General features: G+C 38.7%; 1 protein-coding gene across 1 annotated transcript; it reads right to left on the bottom strand.

Annotated features, from left to right (window-relative positions):
• Positions 1–113: 113 nt before the first annotated feature.
• Positions 114–24,229, bottom strand: tud (tudor). Its single transcript, XM_065237956.1, has 8 exons — positions 24,073–24,229; positions 8,509–8,595; positions 5,656–7,046; positions 4,912–5,594; positions 4,672–4,845; positions 3,841–4,490; positions 3,551–3,773; positions 114–3,484 (listed from the first exon to the last, which is right to left on the bottom strand). The coding sequence occupies exons 3-8, from the start codon at positions 6,997–6,999 to the stop codon at positions 997–999; spliced, it is 5,562 nt and encodes a 1,853-aa protein (XP_065094028.1). The 5' UTR covers positions 7,000–7,046; positions 8,509–8,595; positions 24,073–24,229; the 3' UTR covers positions 114–996.

The following is a 24,229-nucleotide window of genomic DNA, read 5'->3' on the forward strand; positions in this document are numbered from 1 at the left end:
CTTTTTTTCCGTGTAGAACATGGGACAAATTAATATGCGTCCACCGGCAGTGCGGATAATCTTTCAAAGTCAATTCACCCAGACCTTTAGTTTACAAAAAATGTAGTATAATTTCATTTTTATTTTTATTAAATATAATAAATATTCAGTTAAGGCATTTCGTATATGCATTGCATGTAATTTTTTTTTGTTCTATTTGTGTGGTGTTACTGTGACACAACGATGTTTCTTTTTCTTATTGCTTTACGTAGAATACAAGTGAGGAGGGGCACTAGAGGTAAAATAAACACTTTCTTTTTATAGCAGCGTTGACAGAATTCTTCAGAATAACTAAAATGTTTCAGTTCAAAAGAACGTCAATAATTGTTCATTTTCACCTCCAGTACACCCCTACGCGTCGAAATGTTGCGTACCATTTAAAAAGGACGAAAAGGAAATCCACAAAGGCCATGCCTTTTTGAAATGTTACGCACTGATTTGTGATTTTCTTTTTGTTTATAATACTACTTTATAAACTGGTTGAAGGAATCGTATGTCTGCTTGCTTTCTAATTCTAAAAGGCATTTTACGTTACATACTAGCTAGAAATCATAAGATCAGTTCGGTTAACAGGTGTTTTAAGAGTATAAATAAGGCCTCTGCCGTGTTATTTAGGCCTTAAGGAAACATTTTGTTCCTCCTTTGGACGTTTATTGATTTTGACTGTTTATCGTGGTAATAATTTCCAATTAAAAATGTAACAACTTCGAGTGCAGGTGAATAAATAAATGAGTAACAATGTGCAATTGAACGTCATTTAAAAAGAAGAAGAAGAAAAACAACTAAAAGAACAATTCAATCGCTTATGAGGGATCCATTCACTAAATAATAAGTTCAGGGTTTCCTGACGGTCGTTCCTTACAGCCTAAAAATTCGAATTATTAACTTCTTTTTTGGATAATTTTCGTTTGATATCAACAATCTCGTTTTAAATTTTGGTTCGTCTCATTTGTCGTTTCAACTTAGTACGTTAAAGTCTAGATCACTTTTCTCGCGGAAGAAGGCCTGCTTCGGTTTCGCGCGGTGCAACGTTTTAGTCAGATCGGCCGGTGTGGGAGGAGGCAGAATTTTCGATGCCGTCGGGGCTTTGAGAGTTTGTTCCTCATCTTCGCATTCGAGCAAATCCTCCACATTGCGTCCGTCTTCGGTGAAGAGACGAACGATGTTCGGTTCGATGTCGTTTCGGACAATTTCGAACGAAAACGAACTGGCCAATTTGATCAGTTCTACGAACCGTTGCTTCGCCACTTCCAGCGTACTAGAATCGAGGGAATAGGTTTCGAGACAACATCTCTTAGCCAGTACGGAAATCTGCTTGATTTCTACGGGCATTTTCCGAAGCTCAGTGGCAAATGTGGTGGAGCCGTGGTCGACTAGAAGCACCTTGTACTGGTGACTGCCGATTGAAACTATCTGAGCCCGGTGGTACTTATCGTAGGCCTTGGAATAAGCCACACAGAACATTCCTTCGACAACGTCTTCATGAACCATCCGATCACTCTGTGCTGCTGTGATCATTAGAAGTTCCTCCATGTTTTTGAGAGCGTTGAACGAGTCCTTGAATTGAATGTAGAAATCAGCCGGCGAATTGACGTGGCTGACGATAACGAATCCCTCCGATGGAAAACTGTTATCAAGAGTTTTCTCTTCGTTCAGATAGAAACTCGAGTTCATCACACTGACTGAGCCCTTTTCGCAAAGATCGAGTAACTGCTCGTTGATGTTATTTCCATCGAGGAAGAGATCAACGGTTGCAGCTAGTCCGGGACTATGAAGCTGAACCGTGAACACCGTTTTTCCCATGTCAGCAATTTCCTTGAACTTCGTTTCAGCCTCGTCCGACCACATCTTGACACCGTCGGGAAGTCTTAGAATACATTTGGTGCAAAGTAGCGGTAATTCAGCGACGGATTTTTCCAGTGCTCGCACGTTAGTAACCACCGACGTGTTTCCGTAATCAAGGAAGAAGACTTCAAAGCTTTGATCTCCGAGAATGCTCAAGATCTGAGCACGGTACCATAGACCGTCATCCGGGAACTCTGCTGCGTAGATCGAGCCAACAGTGGGTTGTGGTACACACGGGAATTCTTCAAACTTCGCCATATAATCTACGAGAGAATCCAGCTGGAGTATGTCCCGCTCTAGTTGTAAATAAAATTCCCGAATCGATTCAGTGTGACTCGTAAAACAAAGTTGTCCCGATGGAACGTATTCCATCGTTTCAGCAAGTTTTTTCGCGATAAGTTCCTCTGCCAAATCACGGTCTCCACTTTTCAATTCGATGTAATTCAATCCTTCACATTCCACTAGGAATTGGACGTCCACCTCGTTCAGTTCTCGCAGAATCATGGTAGCCTCTTCGCTCCAGCTCTTTCCCATAGCTGGCCCAACCAACAGAGAACACTGCTTCGCAAAAATCTTAAACTTCATCAAACTTTCGTTAACGTCCTTCAGTTCGTGTTTCTTATTACTAGTTATCACATCACTAGTGCCATAGTCGATTAACTGGATAATCAAATCATCGTGACTGTCGATGATCTTGGCACGGTACCACAAATCATCCGCTGAGTATGGAGCGATACAGTAACGGTCCACTGAGAAATCCTTCAGCGATGGTAAGGCCTGTGCAATGATCTGCAAATTTTCCTGCAGCTGATGTAAATCTTCCAAATCGGAATTCATTTGTAAGAACAACTGATTCGGATTGTCCACGTGGCTTATGGAAGCCTGTAATTTTTGGTTTATTTGTTCCTCCTCTCCTGCCTCCGGTTGGCCACCTGACGAGGTAATCTCCGTACTGTCAATCACAGTTGTCTTCCTATTCACGATCTCTTCGTGATCCAAGTCCTTCGCAAGTTGCTTGTCCTTCAGCGCCTGCACGATGCTGTAGTCGTTGGACGTGATATCAACGATCCAGATACCGTTCCTATAGTCCAGCACTTTCAGCTCCATCTCATACTCTCCGGATAGTTTGGAGATTTCCACCTTGAGCTTATCTTCCTCCCCTTCGTTTAGGCAAGTCATCGGTAGATACACCTTGTGGGCAAAGGCACTATACTCGTGGAACTGCGGTTCCAACACCTTCAGATCTTCATGTTTGACCCGCTCCTGATTACCGTAGTCAACGAAAAGCACCTCAATGTTATCGATTTCTTGCAGACAGATAATTTTCGACCGGTACCAATTCCCATCTTTTGATTTGGATGCGCATAGCTCGTTCATCTGGAGATTGGTGATCACTTCGCCACTTTTTTCGTAGTAATCGTACATATCGTCCAGAAGCATTCCGATTTCGTCAGCCCATTTGGTGTTCTGAACGCAGACGCAGTTCACCTCGTGTACGTACGTGACCATAACGATGAACTTGCTTTGTAGAATCGGCATGTCAACGATCGTCGGTTGCGCCTGGCTGGAGAAAGGTGGAATCAGCAGCGTCAGTATCAATCTGAAAGAAAAAGGGCGATAGTCGATGGGTGAATCAAAACAAAAAAATCGTAAGTCTTGAACAAACCTCTCGTCATTTGATACATCTTCGATCTGACCAAAGCAGTACTGATCCAACCATTTGGACTGAATTTCATCCGCCAACGATTGTTGGTACCCTGCGGACTCTACGTTGCGACAATTGAGAATTGCATCGTGACCGAGGATCTTTACTCGGAATTGGTCCAGACTTTTCATCTCCACCAACTTCAGCTTGAGAGTTTGGCCCTTCAGTCGGTTGAGATCAATGTCTAAAATGCAAAAGGTAGAAAAAAAAGGTTATGATTAATTTTTTAAATAAAACTATACAAAACACACCAGTTAAAATCTGCGCAATCAAATTGTCCTTCAAAAGTGCCATCTTGAGATCTACTCCTTGCGTTTCCACATCGCACAGATACTTATCCTCGCTCTTGTCTAAGAAAACGCTCTGGACCGGTTGATCGTTGCTGATGTACTTGTTGATCTTGTTCACTAGCTCCTTGACGTCACAGTTGATTTTAATGTTATCCAACGTACACTGAATGGCTAGCTTAGGCAGTTTCACGAACCGGCGCTCCAGTTTCCACAGGTCAGAATTCGTCACGACTGCTCGGTTGCCACAATCAACCAACTCCACTTTGATCTTGCCGAGCGATTCGTTATACTTAAGTATCTTCGCTCGGTAGAATGTGTTGTGCTTTTGATAGCGGGCAATCACCGTTGAGCCAACAGGGGGAACCTCGCTCAGAGCCGGTTTGTTTCGGTAGAATTTTTCAATCTGTTTCATCATGTCCTCGAATTTGCTCTCTTCATCCTTCATGCGAACGTAGAACTCCTCCGGCGAAGTCCACCAGCTTAGCTTGATGTCGACTTTCGTATTCATGGGAATCACCTGCTCGGTAAAGGCGAAGTCGTACGCTACGTAATCCTCGGTGGACTCTATGCTAACAGTAGATGACTTCCAATTGTCCTGAGAGTAGTTAGCTCTGTGAATAAAAAGGAATTAATTAATTTGGATCATACGGTTGCAATTTTTTTTGCAAAAATTCAAAAAGTGTGATAAAAGTAGTAAAACTTTTATCACACTTTTTAATAACTGAAAACGCGTTTATTTGTCCAGTTTGGTGGGAAATGCCAAGAAAGGTCCATCGTGAAACAGCAACATACCTGTCTCCAGATTGATGTTTAAATCCAGACTCGCTTCCGCTTGCACTTCCGCTGTGACGGTTATTGCGTTGCACCGCAACGGGCTTATCTCGACTGCGGCCTTTCTCCAGCTGATCGTAGTTATTTTGATTATCACATCGATCGTCATGCTCGATGAAGTACGGCGTTTGATTTCTAAAACAGATCCAAATGAAAAAAATAAATCTCTAATCAACTCATTAAAAAAATAATCAAACCAACCTGTTACTGAAACGCGGAATGTCCGGTCGTTTAAAGCGATCCGTTTTGGTACCGCCAAAACCACTGCTACTCTGGCTGGCATCACGGCTAGTGTTCATACTGTCGCGTCCGCTGCGATTACTTGATGCCACTCCGGCGCGGTTGCTTCCATTGCTATTACTTCCACTGTTAAGATAATGTTGCTCCTCATAGCCAGAACTGTGATGCCCAAGTGGTTGAACATTGGCTCCTGGCCATTCGTCAGTGGTCAGATCAATGACTTCGCTTTCTGCCATTCTCGGTGGAGTTGTTTGCGACAGATTCGGAACTTCCGATATGGTCGATGACGAGTGGAATGGATTCAGTGGATGAATAGCTACCGGTGGGGCCTGATAGGTCGGCAACAACGGTGCTTGGTGTGCCACCGATGGGGGAGATGAATGGAAGACTGATGGAGGTTTGCTGGCGGTTTGTTGCTTCTGCTGTTGCTGCATCTGCTCTTTCATGAACTTTGCCGGATTGTTCAGCTTCAGCAGTCGTTTGGAAATGTTCAGAGCGGGAATACTGGCTTCATCCACCAGATTAACGATCGCAATTCCATTGACAACATCGGAGACGATCAGTCTGAATTGTTTCCTCTCACCAATTTCATTCTCACCCAACATTTCCAGTTGAGCAGTCGATAGATTGTCGTCGTTTATTTCCTGTAAAATGAATAGTAGATAACTGAGCATTGACAACCATATCTGTAAGATAAAGCCGTACCTGAAATCCTTCCAAGCAACACTTAACGACCTGCGGTTGCTGCTCGACGAATTTCGGCGTCAGACGCTTAACCTGGCTCTTCTCAATTATGATGGTATTTCCGTAATCAACAAGACGAACTTTGACCTTACTGCCCGCAACGCTTACAACCTCTGCTCTGTAGCACTCGTCATCGCTCAGACAGGCAGCACATGTATCTCCAATATTCATCACATTGAATGTCGAGCTTTTGCGGCAAAAGTCCGCCAACTGGTCCATCAATTTGTCGAAACATTCGACATTTTCCAACGGTTGTACATAGAACTGCCGGCATGACTCAATGTATCGAATGATAATCATGCAGTTACTGCCACGATTCAATGTGATAGCGGCCGGATACTTGAGCGGTTTAGACTTGCAGAGGTTGAGCAATTTTTCAAATATGTTCTCATTGTTTTCGTATAGCTCGCAATACTGTACGAAAGCTGGTCCCTCAAGCGGCATCACCTTCATGCTAAGCACCTTATTGACCACCAAAGAGGAAAATAATCCTGCAATATCTGCATTGGTATCTTCCAGGGTTTTTACATTCGACAGCGTAAATCTCATCGAGAATACCTTGTTCTTAAGGAACTCTTGGGGAATTTCGTACAGATTCTTGAACTCAACTATTTCCGAATTACCAAAGTCTACGTACGACACCAGACAAGAGTCTACATTAATTCTCATGATTAAAGCTCTGTACAGCACATTATCCTCGGAGTACCGAGCAATGCATGCCATTCCCAGCGTAGGCTTATGAATGAGATTTCGTAACGAGATCCGTTCCAGCGCTCCCATCATCTTAGTGAGCGAGTTCTCCTTGGCCTTCAGTTGAACCGTGAATAGCTTTGGTCCATTTTCGACAAACGAAACGTAAATCTCGTGAATGGATCCAACTTGCAACGAGATAGAGCTGAACGTGACAATAGTCGGAATTTCCTTAACGCTGCCGCTACTGGCCAAGCTAACATTGCTTCCGAAGCTGGTATTGGGTGAGCGGAGTACATCGTGGCGACGATGACCTTGACCACCCTTCGCTGCCGGGAAGCCATTACCGATGTTGTTGTTGTGGTTATTGTGTCCTCTGAAACCATTTGTCACTGATGCCGATGGCGGTGACCGATAGCCATTATTGGTGCCGTAAACACCTCCCCCACCGTTACCATTAAAACCTGGTTGATAGGTGCTTTGCTGCTGATACGCGTTTGTCGGTTCCACTGGTAGACCATAGTTGCCCGGACCGTGGCGGTTTTGGACTGGAGTACGCAGCGATCGAGCCGGTTGAAGATTCTTTGCGGACTGGAAGCGACCGTTTGACTTCATGACGATGATGCCACACGTGGTCAAGGATTATCCAAGTTTTCACAATGCTGCAAAAAGAGGGAAAACATTTTCATCGTTCAGAAGCAAAGGGCCAAACCGCAATCGTCGATCAACTTCATTCGCTTAGAGCTGTGAATTTGTATGTATACTATTATAGGTCCGTATATTGTTATTCATGACTTCTTCTTCACTGAAACAAGGACCGTAGTTAAGAATACTATTTTGAAGAAAACACAGGTTATTTTCCTTATTAGAGATTTTTAGCGATTTTTCTCCTTTAGTTTACTTAAATCTTTGGTTTTTATTTGGTATTTATTAATCATTTTTATACCTGTGATCTTGAAATTTTTACCTAGGGGATGAGGGGGTAAGGTTTTGATAAGTTCTTTAGTGGGAATGACACTGATGAAGACTGCACATTGTAGTCGAAATACGTATCTGTCACACTCAGGTAAAAATAGCATATGATTTCCATAAGATCCATCTAATGAAGCGAGTTTTTATTATTTTTTTTGCGCTTTCTTTTTCTTTACTTTAAAATACAATGCAGCATCCTTTAAAAAAAACTCTTTACTGCTGCCAGTGTGGAGGGATCATCACCCAGCATGTCGCGTATGCTATTTGGAAGCCCGTGGAATTCCCGCAGGTTCTGATACTGAGGGCATACACGCATAGAATGTGCTCGATTGAGGCTGGAGTTCTACAACCGACGCAAGTCCTGAGGAACGGCGTTCCACCGAAATTGTGCGAGATCTTGGTGTGACCGGTCCTCAAACGCGACGCTATCTTCTGATTCCGCTGGTTCAACTGTTCTGTCAATTTCTTCGTCGTCCCTTTGATCCGTCTGAGCCCACTCTGCGTCCCAAGCTTCCCGTACTTTGCTCACGATCCAGCAGTTGACATCGTGTAACGGTACTTCGTTAGTATAGCGAGGGGCAGATGGTCCTGCCCCAGCCAGGAAGGCAGCTTCAGAGTTGCCTGGTATTGCGCAGTACCCCGGAACCCAGCAGAATACCGTGTTTGATGGCGCGGACTTCATCGTCGCCTGTACCCAGGGATGAGTCGGGACCTCGGATGTCAGGGCTAGGGCTTGTATGACGCTGTGCGAATCCGTGAGGACCAGGATCCGTCGGTTGGAGAGCGTTGTAGCAGCGATGGAGATGGCAGCAGCTTCAGCAGAGAAGACAGAACATTACGGCGGTAAGCTGCAGCTGGTTGGTGTGATGTTTCCGGCTAGACTAATACCGACCCGGCCCAATTTACAAATGTAAATAATAGTTAAAAATGTTTAAAATATTTGCAGCATGTAAATTTTCAAATAAAAAACTGCTATTATTTTGAACAATTTATACTCAGGAACAGTTATCTCAGATTTTATATTTTATGAAGCTTATACTATAACGATTCGATACGAATTTATACGTCTATCGTATATGTATTATTGAAGAGTTGAACAAAGAGCTTTTTACACACTATAGTGACACTTTAGAAGTCGGAGGGTTTACTTACCAAATTTGTCGTTCGTTTTATAAATGAGACTAATAAAACATTTTCCTTAACTAAAAGGAATTGTTTCCAAGTACACTATTAATGTTTCTGAAAATGTAAAAAAAAATAATTTTGTTAATTTTGTAATGTATAGGTGCTGTTGTATGCTATGTTAGCCATATACTCTCATGAGGTAATGTTTCATGGTCTTTTAAAAATACATCTCACGTCGACCAGCCCATTAACCCGATATTCAAGATGAATGTTTGTAACACATTTCGTGCTATTTTCAACACATAGTTTGATGAAAGAAAATTTATTAACCCTATTCGATCTAAAATAAGAGAATAAAAAAAAAAAGATGCGTGGATTATCTTTTTCAATCGGATATCTAGCCACCAAATCGTCAAACACAACATGGTAAGTTTTTAAAGCAGAGTTATTAACTAACGAAAGAGATAATCGATCGAAGACAAAAGATCAATGCAGAAAAGACCTAAGAGAAAGAGAAGACAACTGGCTTCTTTTTGTCTGTGACGTTTTCTTCTTCTCTCGCAGAAACGACCGTGCAAAAACTATTTCATTTTGAGCGACGCAGTCGACTGTCAAAATACAAGAAAATAGATTCCCTGTTGTAAAAATTCTCGCGTTTATATACGTTCGCCCGACCAATCAGTCGCTGGTTCACTTTTGACAGAAAATTGGTTCATAAAAGTCCCCCTATCCCCCCTTATTCGGCGATTCACGTGACTCTCTGTCATTATATGACACTACCCCCACTACTTCAGACTTCATCAGTGCCAAGTACTCAACACCACTTGGTATTTGGCACTGATGAAGTCTGCAAGTAGTAGACGAAATACGCGTATCTTTCAAAAGATAAGCAATTATAACGGAATTTAAAGGCAGTAAACCAACCCACTCAAAGCTCTTCATAAAGGGATTCCGTTAAGAGGTTCGACAAATTTAAATGATTTACTATTTACTATTTATTTACTTTTTATTATTTGTATTCTTCTCAAAAATTTACCCTTTTTTGATAACATGCTGTTCTTCCATTTGTCTTAATTTCGGGGTAACGGCGTTCGGTGTGGTGTCATAAAGGGTGATACGGTCAAAATTTGGTCAAGGGAAAACGCGTGTAAATCGGTGAAATCGTTTATTTAAAAAATCAAATTAAATTTCTTTTTCAAGTTCAATTAGTATAAAATTCAGGAAAAATATTCAGTTAGGCTTCCGCTTTTCCAAATCCGAATTGCCGGGCCTTACGCTTGACCCCTGCCATCAGATTTTGTACAGCCACCTTGTCCACCTTCTTCGCCGCAGAAAGCCAGTTTGCCTTGAACTGCTGCTCGCCCTTAGCAGTTTTTTTGGTCTTCTTTAGGTTCCGCTTGACAATAGCCCAGTATTTCTCAATTGGGCGGAGCTCTGGCGTGTTGGGAGGGTTCTTGTCCTTGGGAACCACCTGCACGTTGTTGGCGGCGTACCACTCCATGGCCTTTTTACCGTAATGGCAAGATGCCAAATCCGGCCAAAACAGTACGGAACAACCGTGTTTCTTCCGGAAAGGCAGCAGACGTTTATTCAAACACTCTTTCACGTAAATTTCTTGGTTGACAGTCCCGGAAGCTATGAAAATGCTGCTTTTCAAGCCACAGGTACAGATGGCTTGCCAAACCAGATATTTCTTTGCGAACTTTGACAGTTTCATGTGCTTGAAAACATCTGCTACCTTTCCCCTTCCTTTTGCCGTATAAAACTCCTGTCCCGGAAGCTGCTTGTAGTCGGCTTTGACGTAGGTTTCGTCGTCCATTACCACGCAGTCAAACTTCGTCAGCATCGTCGTGTACAGCCTCCGGGATCGCGCTTTGGCCGTCGTATTTTGTTTATCATCGCGATTTGGAGTCACTACCTTCTTGTAAGTCGATAGTCCGGCTCGTTTTTTGGCTCGATGCACGGTTGTAGACGATACACCCAGCTTATTTGCGGCATCTCGGAGAGAGAGGTTAGGGTTTCGCTTGAAACTACCGGCAACTCTCTTTGTCGTCTCAGCGGCTTCCGGTTTTCGATTTCCCCCCGATCCAGACTTCCTGGCTGTCGACAAACGTTCCCCAAACACTTTAATTACATTTGTAACGGTTGATTTGGCAACTTTTAGCGATTTTGCCAACTTTGCGTGCGAGTAGCTCGGATTTTCGCGATGCGCGAGCAAAATTTTGATACGCTGCTCTTCTTGCTTGGACGGCATTTTGACAACTGAAGAGTGAATTCCAAAATCAAAATAGGAGCAACATTCTACACACACACACCTTCAAAATGAGGGGTGTTCAGGTTTTTTAAATGCAAAATTGAAAGAAATACGTCAAGTTGATATTGACCAAATTTTGACCGTATCACCCTTTATTTTATTATTATAGTCACTTTAACACTCTTGGGTCATTCGTGACTTCTCCGGGGGTGTGATTTGAACTCGTGACTTTGGCGTGAGAGGTATGGATGTTAACCACTACGCCGGGGTCGCCCCCTAGTGTGTGGTTACTTTCTGTGCAAATAAAATGAAGAGTCGTCTCACACGAGGCGACAATTTATTGTCACATCAATGGTGAGAGAGACTCACGTGACTCGCAGAATAGGGGGGATTGTCTCCTCTCTCTCTCTATTAGGAAAATACCTTTAGAAAAGATCATCTTTAGCGTTCAGAATCATAAGGGCCTAACTGCGATGATCGATTCTCTTCATCGATCTTCTTTTCACATTACTAAACTGCCGTTATACGCATAACTGTCCCATGTTCTATGCAATATTTATGCCCAGTGGGACTTTTATGCGTCAGTACAGTTAAGTGAACCAAATTTCCGATTTTTTTTCCAATACAGCATAATAAAAATCCACGATAGTGGGCTTTCACCAATTATGAACAACTATTTGAGTAACTTGTTGTCTGAGAAATATATGAGCTTTTCTCATGGAAACTCGACAACTTCACGAATTAGTTACATGGGTCTCCCCCAGGGCTCATGTTTAAGACCCCTTCTTTATAATTTTTATGTAAAAGACATTGATGGTTGTCTTGATGAAAATTGCTCGCTAAGGCAGCTTCACGCAGAGAAATGGTTTTTAAGGCCATCGTTCGGACATTTTGAGCCGTTTGTCTGTGATTTGGGTGGTTTTCCAGGAAACGTCCCGAAAATCCTGTGAAGGAAAGCGAATATCGGGAAACAAATTCCGTCCGTCCGTAGCCAAGGATTTTGTTTTCCTAGTGGGGTAAAATTTGGGTGGAAAAGTGCATTCAACTTCAAGTGGTGTGCTTTTTCCGGGAAAGTGGCATTTCCACCCAAAGAGAATATGCACGTGAGTGTATATGTGCGCGCAAGGAAATGCAATCTTGCGCCTATGTTTTCCCGGGAATTTCCCAAGAAAGTATACCATATTTTTATACCAGGACATTCTGCAGACTATGCACAACATGATGGTATACATAAACATATGATTTTCGAAAATTTGTAGCATGGTTTTTCAATTTCCAAACCATGCGCTAAACATTCTCGCTGTAAATTCGTCACGGACATAGTAAAGAAGCAATAAGCAATTACGCATTTGTTTTACCACGTTGCCACATTTTCTTGTTCGTAGGTCCACGAGTCCTTTTTCGCTAGTTCGCTCATCATATCAAATTGATCAGGAATTCTTCCGAATGTCAAAAATTATATCGAAGACCTACGACGGATCCGAAATTGAAATTGAGATCTCCATATATTCTTTCATCATATCAAACTGAACAGGAGTTCTTCAAAATCTTATCTTATCTATCGAAGACCTACGACTTATCGGGAATTGAAATCGAATCCTGCATATTCCCTCATCACATCAAATTGATCATTAATTCTTCCGAATAATCAGAAATTATATATAAAACGTATGACTTATCGGAAATTGAAAATGAGTTCTCCATATATTCCACCAACACATCAAATTGATCATAAATCCTTCTGTAGACATTCGGGCAGTTAGAATATATTTCATAATACAAGGATGGTCAAAAATTCTTCCAAACTATCAGAAATTATATGGAAACCCTTCGATTGATTGTAAATTGAAATCAAATTCTCCATTAATTCCTTGATCATATCATATTGGAATTATCAGGAATTATTCCGAATAATAAGAAATTATATCGGAAAATGAAATCGAGATCTCCATATGTTCCCTCATCACATAAAATTGATCAGGATTTCTTCCAAATTATCAGAATTAATATCGAACACGTATGACTAATAGGAAATTGAAATTGAGTTCTCCATATATTCCATCAACATATCAAATTAATCAGAAATCCTTCTGAAGAACTTCGGGCAGTTCGAATGTATTTCAAAATACAAGGATGATCAGGAATTATTTCGAAATTTCACCGAATTATCAGAAGTTATATGGAAACCCTATGACTGATTGGAAATTGAAATCGATTTCACCATAATGTGTACCCTATGTACCATATCATAGTGTTCAGAAATTCTTCCGGATTATCAGAAATTATATTGAAGGTCTTCGACTAATAGAACAATTGCAACCAAGTTTCCATATATATCTCAATCAAATCAGGTTGATCAGGAATTCGTTCGAATTATCAGAAATTATAAAAAAAAAACTTCCTGATCAGAAGTTAAAATCGAGTTGTCCTTATGCCCTTACCATATTAAATTGATCAGGAATTCTTTCGTGTGACCAAAAATTGTATCGTACCTACGAATGGTGGGTAATTATCAGAAATTATATCGAAGACCTACGACTGATCGGAAATTGAAATCGAATGATCCATATACACCCTAGCAAAGTGATAATGAATTCTTCCGAATTATCAGAAATCATATTCAGGGCCTTCGACTTATAGAAGAATTGTCATCGATTTTTCCATATAGGTATATCTTTATCATATCAGGTTGATCGGCTGTACTTCCGAAATATCAGAAATTATATCGAACACATACGGCTAATTGGAAATTAAAATTGAGTTCCCCAAATATTCCCTCATCATATCAGATTTATAAGGAATTCTTCCGAATCAGCAGAAATTATAAAAAAAGACCAATTACTGATCGGAAATTGAATTCGAGGTCTTTGAATATTTCCTCATCATATCAAAGTGATCAGGAATTCTTCCGAATTATCAGAAATTAAATCGAAAATCTACGACTGATCGGAATTTGAAATCAATTCTCCGTACATTCATCACATCAAATTGATCAGGAATTCTTTCGAATTATCAGAAATTATACCTAACACGTATGACTAATCGGAAATTGAAATTGAGTTCTCCATAGATTCCATCAATATATCAAATTGATCAGAAATCCTTCTGAAGACATTCGGGAAGTTAGACTGATTTTAAAAATACAAGGATGGTCAGGAATTATTTTGAAATTCTTTCAAATTATCAGAGGTTATATGGAATCCCTACGACTGATTGGAAATTGAAATCGCATTCTCCATTAATTCCCTCATCATATCATATTGATCAGAATTGTTTACGAATTATCAGAAATTGCCACTGATTGGAAATTGAAATCGAGTTCTCCATATATTCCATCATCACATCAATTGATCAGGAATTCTCCCGAATTATAAGAAATTACATCGAAGACCTACGACTGACGGGAAATTGAAATTGAGTTCTCCATATATTCCATCAACATATCAAATTGATCAGAAATCCTTCTGAAGATCTTCGGGCAGTTAGAATGTATTTCAAAATACAACGATAGTCAGGAAATATTTCGAAATTCTTCCGAATTATCAGAAGTTAGTTGGAAGCTTTACGGCTAATCAGAAATTGGTATCGAGTTCTCCGTATATTTTCTTATCATGTCAAATTCATCATAAATTCATCTGAAGATCTTTTCAGTTAGAATGTATTTCAAAATATAAGGATCTCAGGAATAATGTCGAGACCTTCAAATGACCAAAAATTGAATCTACATCGTTTGAATAGTATCCCACCATATAAGAATGATCAGGAATTATTCCAAATTCTCCCATCATATAAAATTCTTTCGAATCATCAGAAATTATATAGAAGCCTTACGGCTGATCAGAAATTTTTTCTCCGAAACACTTTTTATTGTAATTTTGGTTTATTGTAAGAATTTCAATCACATGAATAGTGCATCGCAAGTTCATAAAAAAAAAATAATTAGGAAGTCATTATCCAATCTTAATCTAAAGAATTTGAGCGTGTGTGGGTGACAACAAATATAGCAGGTGAAACTTTTATATTTGCCACAGATTATGATTGTAATATTTTTATTGAAATATTCTTCCAAATAGCCAAATAAATAGTATCTTAATTTCCTCCTGAAATTAAAATTCATATGTATGGCATTTTCAATCAACGCATGCTGATTTAATTCATTTCTGATTCAGAAAATGAGAGCATTCTGCTCGCAGTCATTGGTGTAAATGAGACATTGCAGTTTATTTAAAAAAAAATGTTTTCTTAGGACTAAACCAAATAAATCAAGTAAAAATCAGCAGAATCGCTTTCAAGATTTTTTACTTTGTCTAGTCACACGATAAAAGCGCAAGAGGTGATGTCTATATAAAACACATATGTTATGGTAAATATAATTGGCTAGCGCAACTTAATTATAATTAAAACGCAACCTACTAATTTGGGCATGTTGCAAATAAATTTCATCCTTCCAACGAATGAATTTTTTTTTTATGTTTCCATCATCAACTAACAAAAGTTATTATTCTGGGGTATTTAATTGTGTGAAAAAAGGGCATAAAATGAGATCTCATACTCCCAATGCAGATGCAATTTTTTGGAGAATCTTTACATTCTACTTTCAAAAAACTCATGGGCTCTTTAGAAAAAGCTTGATATGTTAATAGAATTGTACACCATATTCTTCATAAAATTCCCAATTTTTGCAAACATCTTTTTTTTTGGGAAAAAATAGAATGTTAACTTATTTTTAGTTATCTTACGTTTCTCTTCTACACACCATACTTGGGATGATAAAACATGAATGAAATGTATTCGAAAAACAAGAACATTACTTGTATCATATAATGAAGTTATAATTCGGTATTGCAACTCTTAATTACCTGTTTATAACTGATGGTATTTGATGAAAATTTGCTAGTCATGTGTACCACTGAAATATAACTTATTACTTTCATATTTTAAATAAGTTATATTTAAGATGTATTCATATTTGCTCACGTTTCTAAAACTGACATACGAAAAGATGTTGTTTATAAGGCTAGCAAGTTTTCACCAAGTTTTTTTATAAATATGTTGTAAACCGATAATTGAGACATTCAATACCGAATTATAACTTCAAGATAAACAGCATGTCAGAAAGGTTGAATACTTCACAAAAACAATACAACGGGTATAAAACAAGACGTTTTGCAAGCAATTAATATAGAACTTATTCACAGCTGGGATTTGTTTTATTTGTCAAGAACGATTTTGCAAGTGATACTTGGGAACGGACCGTCAGAAAATTGTAAGATACTGCGAGAAAAAAATCTAATTCATTTCAAGTCCTGTCAAGAGTTCCTCAGGGCTCGCACTTCGAACCTCTTCTTTTCATTTTGTACGTTAACGATATCTCTCTTATTTTGAAAAAGCTCAAACTGCTTATTCATGCTGATGAAGTACATGTTTTTTTAGACGTGGTGTTGTAAAAGTTTGTTTGATAAAATAAATAATATATAAAATAAAAGATTTACGTGTTTTTCTAGATTCTAAATAAGCAATTGTGGATCATTATAACACAATAATTCTTAGAGCAGGCAATTCATATTTATTTTATAAAGCAATTTTATTTTATAACGCGTTTTGGTTTCCACTTTACACACTAAAACAATTACACAATTGAACGAATAGAGTCAATCCAAAAGTAGTTTTTATTATATGAGTTAATTGGGATGAACAGCATTTCTTCTCCCATCTTATGAAGCATGTTGCTTGTTAATCAACATTCAGGTATTGAAAGAGCATCGTCTCTTGGTCTCTTTCGTAAACAATATAGCTTCGCAACGCATTGACTCAGGTTATTTATTATCAAGACTTAATTTTTATGCACCGTTTCGAAAATTGCGTAATAGCCATTTGTTCGCGGTACATCGCCACCGCACTAGCTAAGCGAAATATGGACCGATAAGTCAGATGATATCTATATATAATGAAAACTGTGAAATGATAGTCCTAAATATGTCACCGCTAAAAATGAAAAATGATTCCAAGCACTGCGAAATCATAGATCATAAGTAATGATATTATAATGTAATCTACGCTTTTGATTAACGACTAACTAAATAAATAAATTGATAAATTGATATAATATTTCCTTATCAAATCGAAATTATTAAACATTCTTATGAAGATCTTCGGTCAGTAAGAATGCATTTCAAAATATAAGAATCACATGATTAAACATTAAAAATAATTCCATTGAATATTCTCTCATCATATGAGGTTGATTAGGAATACTTTCGAACTATCAAAAATTATATCGAAGACCTTGGACTTATAAAAAAATTGAAATCGAGTTCTCCATATATTTCTTTATCATATAAAAAAATCCTTGGTTTGTTTCCGTCGATTTTCTTTTGCGTACTGAGTACCAATGCTACCGGCACCAGGGAGATAGTTTCCACACCTGAGCCCATCAACTCATGGACTGGGGACCAACGGTTTAACGGCGTGATAAGAAATTTTATTCCTCAGAAAACCCCGGTGGTGCCGACTTGGATTGAACCCAGGCCTTTTGGGAATCACGCTTACCACTACACCACCAGCGCCCCTTTTATAACAAATATATCAGCAATTCTTCTGAAGATCTTCAGTCAATAAGAACGTATTTTCATACCATAGCGTTGAACAGGAATCATGTCGAAGATCTGTAAACGGTCAGAAATTGAAATAAAATCCTTTGAATATTCGAAGTTTTGCTACATTCTATCTGACCGACGATCATCATAATAATTACTGATCACTTTGATATGATGAGCGAATATATGGAAAATCGATTTCAATTTCCTGTAAGTCGTAAGTCTTCGATATAAATTCTGATAAATTGGAGGAATTACTGATCAACCTCATATGGGACGATAATATTCAAAAGATTGAATTTCAATTTAAGATCATTTGAAAGACTTCGACTAACCATCTTTATATTTTGAAAATACATTCTAACTGACCGAAGATCTTCGGAAGATGACTTGATATGAGAAGCGAATATATGGAGAACACAATATAAATTTTTCTATAAGTTGGAAGTCCTCGAAATAATTTCTTATAATTCGGAAGAATTCCTAACCAATCTCATATGATGTAAGAATATTCAAATGGTTTTATTTCAAGATCATTTGAAGATCGTCTACATGGCTCCTGATCAATACTAAATTTTGAAAATACATTCTTACAGACCAAAGATAATCAGAAGGACTCCCGATCACTCTGATATGACCAGGGAATATATGGAGAGCTCGATTTCAATCTCCGATCGTAGGTCTTCGTATCATTTATGATAATTCGAATGAATTATTTATCAAACTGACATTGTTGGATAGTATTCAAAGGGTTTAAAACAAATTTTTGATTATTTGAAAGTCTTCTATATGATTCCTGATCATTATTACATTTTGTAAATACATTCTTACTGACCAACTGACAATTTCTATTCAATTTGATGGAAAAAGGATATATATGGAGAGCTCGATTTCAATTCTTCTTTTAATCGAAGGCCTTCGGTATAATATATGATAATTCGGAAGAATTCCTGATCACTTTGATATGATGAAGGAATATATGGAAAACTCGATTTGGATTTCCGATCAGTCGTAAGCCTTCGATATAATGTATGATAATTCGGAAGAATTCCTTGTCAATTTGATATGGTCATGGAATAAGGAGAACTCGATTTCAATATCTGGTCAGAAATAGTCTTTTTTTAAATAATTTCTGATAATTCGAAAGAATTCCTGATCAACCTGATTTGATTGAGATATATATGGAAACTTGGTTGCAATTGTTCTATTAGTCGAAGACCTTCAATATAATTTCTGATAATCCGGAAGAATTCCTGATCACTTTGATATGATGAGGAAATATTCAAAGACCTCGAATTCAATTTCCGATCAGTAATTGGTCTTTTTTATAATTTCTGCTGATTCGGAAGAATTCCTTATAAATCTGATATGATGAGGGAATATTTGGGGAACTCAAATTCAATTTCCAATTAGCCGTATGTGTTCGATATAATTTCTGATAATTCGGAAGTATAGCCGATCAACCTGATATGATAAAGATATACCTATATGGAAAAATCGATGGCAATTCTTCTATAAGTCGAAGGCCCTGAATATGATTTCTGATAATTCGGAAGAATTCATTATCACTTTGCTAGGGTGTATATGGATCATTCGATTTCAATTTCCGATCAGTCGTAGGTCTTCGATATAATTTCTGATAATTTGGAAGATGTCCTGATAAAACTCGATTTCAATTACCCACCATTCGTAGGTATTCGATACAATTTTTGGTCACACGAAAGAATTCCTGATCAATTTAATATGGTAAGGGCATAAGGACAACTCGATTTTAACTTCTGATCAGGAAGTTTTTTTTTATAATTTCTGATAATTCGAACGAATTCCTGATCAACCTGATTTGATTGAGATATATATGGAAACTTGGTTGCAATTGTTCTATTAGTCGAAGACCTTCAATATAATTTCTGATAATCCGGAAGAATTTCTGAACACTTTGATATGGTACATAGGGTACACATTATGGTGAAATCGATTTCAATTTCCAATCAGTCATAGGGTTTCCATATAACTTCTGATAATTCGGTGAAATTTCGAAATAATTCCTGATCATCCTTGTATTTTGAAATACATTCGAACTGCCCGAAGTTCTTCAGAAGGATTTCTGATTAATTTGATATGTTGAAGGAATATATGGAGAACTCAATTTCAATTTCCTATAAGTCATACGTGTTCGATATTAATTCTGATAATTTGGAAGAAATCCTGATCAATTTTATGTGATGAGGGAACATATGGAGATCTCGATTTCATTTTCCGATATAATTTCTTATTATTCGGAATAATTCCTGATAATTCCAATATGATATGATCAAGGAATTAATGGAGAATTTGATTTCAATTTACAATCAATCGAAGGGTTTCCATATAATTTCTGATAGTTTGGAAGAATTTTTGACCATCCTTGTATTATGAAATATATTCTAACTGCCCGAATGTCTACAGAAGGATTTATGATCAATTTGATGTGTTGGTGGAATATATGAAGAACTCATTTTCAATTTCCGATAAGTCATACGTTTTATATATAATTTCTGATTATTCGGAAGAATTAATGATCAATTTGATGTGATGAGGGAATATGCAGGATTCGATTTCAATTCCCGATAAGTCGTAGGTCTTCGATAGATAAGATAAGATTTTGAAGAACTCCTGTTCAGTTTGATATGATGAAAGAATATATGGAGATCTCAATTTCAATTTCGGATCCGTCGTAGGTCTTCGATATAATTTTTGACATTCGGAAGAATTCCTGATCAATTTGATATGATGAGCGAACTAGCGAAAAAGGACTCGTGGACCTACGAACAAGAAAATGTGGCAACGTGGTAAAACAAATGCGTAATTGCTTATTGCTTCTTTACTATGTCCGTGACGAATTTACAGCGAGAATGTTTGGCGCATGGTTTGGAAATTGAAAAACCATGCTACAAATTTTCGAAAATCATATGTTTATGTATACCATCATGTTGTGCATAGTCTGCAGAATGTCCTGGTATAAAAATATGGTATACTTTCTTGGGAAATTCCCGGGAAAACATAGGCGCAAGATTGCATTTCCTTGCGCGCACATATACACTCACGTGCATATTCTCTTTGGGTGGAAATGCCACTTTCCCGGAAAAAGCACACCACTTGAAGTTGAATGCACTTTTCCACCCAAATTTTACCCCACTAGGAAAACAAAATCCTTGGCTACGGACGGACGGAATTTGTTTCCCGATATTCGCTTTCCTTCACAGGATTTTCGGGACGTTTCCTGGAAAACCACCCAAATCACAGACAAACGGCTCAAAATGTCCGAACGATGGCCTTAAGTTCAAATGGATATATTTTTGACTCAGGGCCTAATATATTTTAGATATTGTTTCAAAAATATATTATTCGGTTAATTCAAAGAAAAATATTTTTGAATCAACAAACCGGTTGTAGAGTCAATAATCTGTTTGTTGATTCTAAAAACCATTTTGTTGATTCAAAAACATGTTTTGTTGACATAGTGATACAATATGTTTGAATCAACAACAAAATGCATTAGGCCCTGAAACAAAAATCCATTTTTCTGCGTGTTGCAGATGACGGCGTTGTGTCCGTTATAGGGCCAAGTGCACCGGACCTGCAAGGACCATTGCAAGATACCTTAGACAATTTGTCTACTTGGGCTATGAAGCTGGGTATCGAATTCTCTCCGGAGAAAACTGAGTTGGTTGTTTTTTCTAGGAAGCATCATCCTGCACAGTTACAGCTTCAACTAAAGGGTAGAACAATCACTCAAAGTATATCTTTCAAGTATTTAGGTGTCTGGTTCGATTCCAAATGCACATGGGGAAAACATATTGCGTATCTGAAACAAAAATGCCAACAAAGAATCAATTTTCTTCGTACAATTACCGGAACTTGGTGGGGAGCACACCCGGAAGATCTTATCAGGTTGTACCGAACAACCATCCTTTCGGTTTTATAGTACGGCAGCTTTTGCTTCCAATCCGCAGCAAAAACACACATTTTTAAGCTGCAACGGATTCAATACCGTTGCCTTCGTATTGCGCTAGGCTGCATGCACTCGACTCATACGATGAGCCTCGAAGTACTCGCGGGTGTTCTCCCACTGACAGATCGTTTCGCTGAGCTGTCTTTCCGGTTTCTCATCCGTTGTGAAGTATTGAATCCTTTGGTAATAGAACACTTTGAGAAGCTGCTCGGCCAAAATCCTCAAACAAGATTCATGAGTTTGTACTATGAGTACATGACGCTGGAGGTTGGTCCTTCTTCATTAATCTCCAATCGTGATTGCTTTCAAGCCTTCTATAGTTCCTCTGTAAATTTTGATCTGACCATGATGCAAGAAATCCATGGAATACCAGATCACCATCGGTCGATGGTTGTTCCCTCAATTTTTGCAATCAAGTACCACCATGTAAGTAACGATAAAAGATTTTTCACAGATGGGTCAACCATAAATGCTTCCACTGGATTTGGTGTATTTAATCAATTTCATAGCGCCTCCTATAAACTGCAGAAACCATGCTCCGTATACGTTGCGGAACTCGCAGCTATATTTTACGCAGTAGAGCGAATTGCCTCACTATCTTCTGACCATTATTTCATTTTTACGGATAGTCTTAGCTCATTGGAGGCTATTCGTTCAATGAGGCCGATGAAGCACTCCTCGTATTTCCTGCCTGAAATACGAACTAAACTGAGTGCTTTATCTAACTGCTCCTATACTATCACCTTAGCTTGGGTCCCATCTCATTGCTCAATTCCGGGTAATGAGAAAGCGGACTCATTGGCTAAGGTGGGCGCTATGGAAGGCGATATTTTTGAGCGACAAATCGCCTTCAACGAATTTTTCTCCATTGCTCGCCAGCAAGTCCTCATCAGTTGGCAACAAAAATGGAATGATGGTGAATTGGGAAGATGGTTACATTCTATTCTCCCACAGGTGTCGAACAAACCATGGTTCAAAGGGTTGGACATGAGCCGCGACTTTATACTCGTTATATCAAGGCTTATGTCCAATCACTGCTCGTTAGACTCGCACTTCTATCGAATTGGGCTCTCAGGCAGCAATTTATGTGCGTGTGGCAGTGGTTATCACGATATCGAGCATGTTGTTTGGTCGTGTACCTTACACCGTGTTGCCAGATCTGAGTTATCCACATCCCTCAGGGCCCGAGGAAAACAACCCGCGATACCCGTTAGAGATGTCTTGGCGAGCCGAGACCTTGACTATTTGAATTTAATTTATGTGTTTTTAAAGCGGATAGATTTGAGGATTTAGAAGTTAGTGTCATCTTGTGTTCTCCCAAGTTGTTAGTTGCCCATCGGTGTACCCCCATGTTTGTCTTTTTCATCAGAGTGTCGTCTAGTTCGAGATCAAGAGCACATTGCTCTCCAAACCTTGTGTTCACAATCCCTACCCTGCCATCCATTTGTTACAATTTGTTACCCCTAACCTCGAGATAGCCGCGAGTAATCGGCCCCCGCTTTACTAACGTTAGTTTTAAGTAATTTTGTTATCTAAACAATGAATATCGGCTACGCAAAGCTACAGCAAATGAGCCTGGAAAAATAAACGAATTATAAAAAAAAGCATAATAAAAATGTTGTAGGGGAAATGTTTTCTTCTGCAATACCTTAACCTATTATCGTCAGGGTGTAAACAAAGTCCTAGAGCACTTAAATTTGGCCAATAGGTGCTCTGAAACACAATGTATCCACATGCCAAAATTGAGCTCTCAAGGACGTTGTTTACCCCCTGACGATAATAGGTTAAGGTATTGCCGAAGCCAACATTTCCCCTATTAGCTAGCAAAAGCAACAGCAAATGCACCAAGAAATGTTAATACAACCGAGTTATAAAAAATCGATTAAGGTAATCGATCATCGCAGTTAGGCCCTCATGATTCAGAACGCTAGATGTAGATATTATAAGAACCATCAAGTTGTGAAGTAAAATTACAAATATGAAAAATTGTGCCTTGAATGTACATCAACTTCAGGAGAGTTGATTTTTAATTTTTTTTTATTATATTTTGTATGAACTCTTCAAACTTCCAAATCCAATATTATCCCGTTATCCTATTCACCATACTGAAATGCACAACTCATACCTACTCAGTCCTCTTTGCGCCACTACCAAAGCGAGAGAACAATAGGCAAGCAATCGATCGCACAGATCGCAGCATTCCATGGACAGAATTAACGACATTAATAATTTTCGTCATTACGTGCATTGGCTTGCAACCGACAGAATAATGCGAATCATTCTTCCAACCTCTACCCCATCCAAGCAAAACTCCCACACGCCTATGTTTTTGGTGCTTTTTTTTCTGTTTATTGTTCGATGTGATAAACAATCCAATTGGAATTTATGATTTCCAATGTTTTTCTCTTTCCGCTCTCGTGGAGATTACAAAATAGAAAAAAAAAGATTGATCGCAGCAAGCGATGCAAACTCCAACAAAGACAAAAACAAGCGAAATCAGCTCTGCAGGTGGAGTAACCAAGCAGCAGCGGATACATTTTCGTCTTCTATCCCTCTCTTTCGGTATCACACCTTTTTACCAAAATCCCCCCGATAGCAGCCATCGACTGAATGAAAGTGTTGACGCTGCAATCAGCGAAACGCTCTGCAGCCGAAGATTTTCAACCCAAATTTCCATCGAAAATCTACCAATTTCGGGCAATTTCACAACCCCCAATGAACCCACGCTTAGAACTACCCATTATACTCACTTTCGTTTGCGGTAATCAGCAAAATTTCCAGTTTTATCACCTATCAATATTACACTGCTTTTCACCGATTTCTCGCTCCTCTAATAACCTAAAAACACCGTCCGATAATGGAAGAGCAAAGGAATTCGCGATCTATCCCCACAGAATGCAACAAATG

This window comes from Ochlerotatus camptorhynchus, unplaced genomic scaffold (genome assembly GCF_037179485.1).
Source record: "Ochlerotatus camptorhynchus isolate MF236.1 unplaced genomic scaffold, CSIRO-AGI_Acam_v1.1 ptg000667l, whole genome shotgun sequence".
NCBI classification, from domain to species: Eukaryota; Metazoa; Arthropoda; class Insecta; order Diptera; family Culicidae; genus Ochlerotatus; species Ochlerotatus camptorhynchus.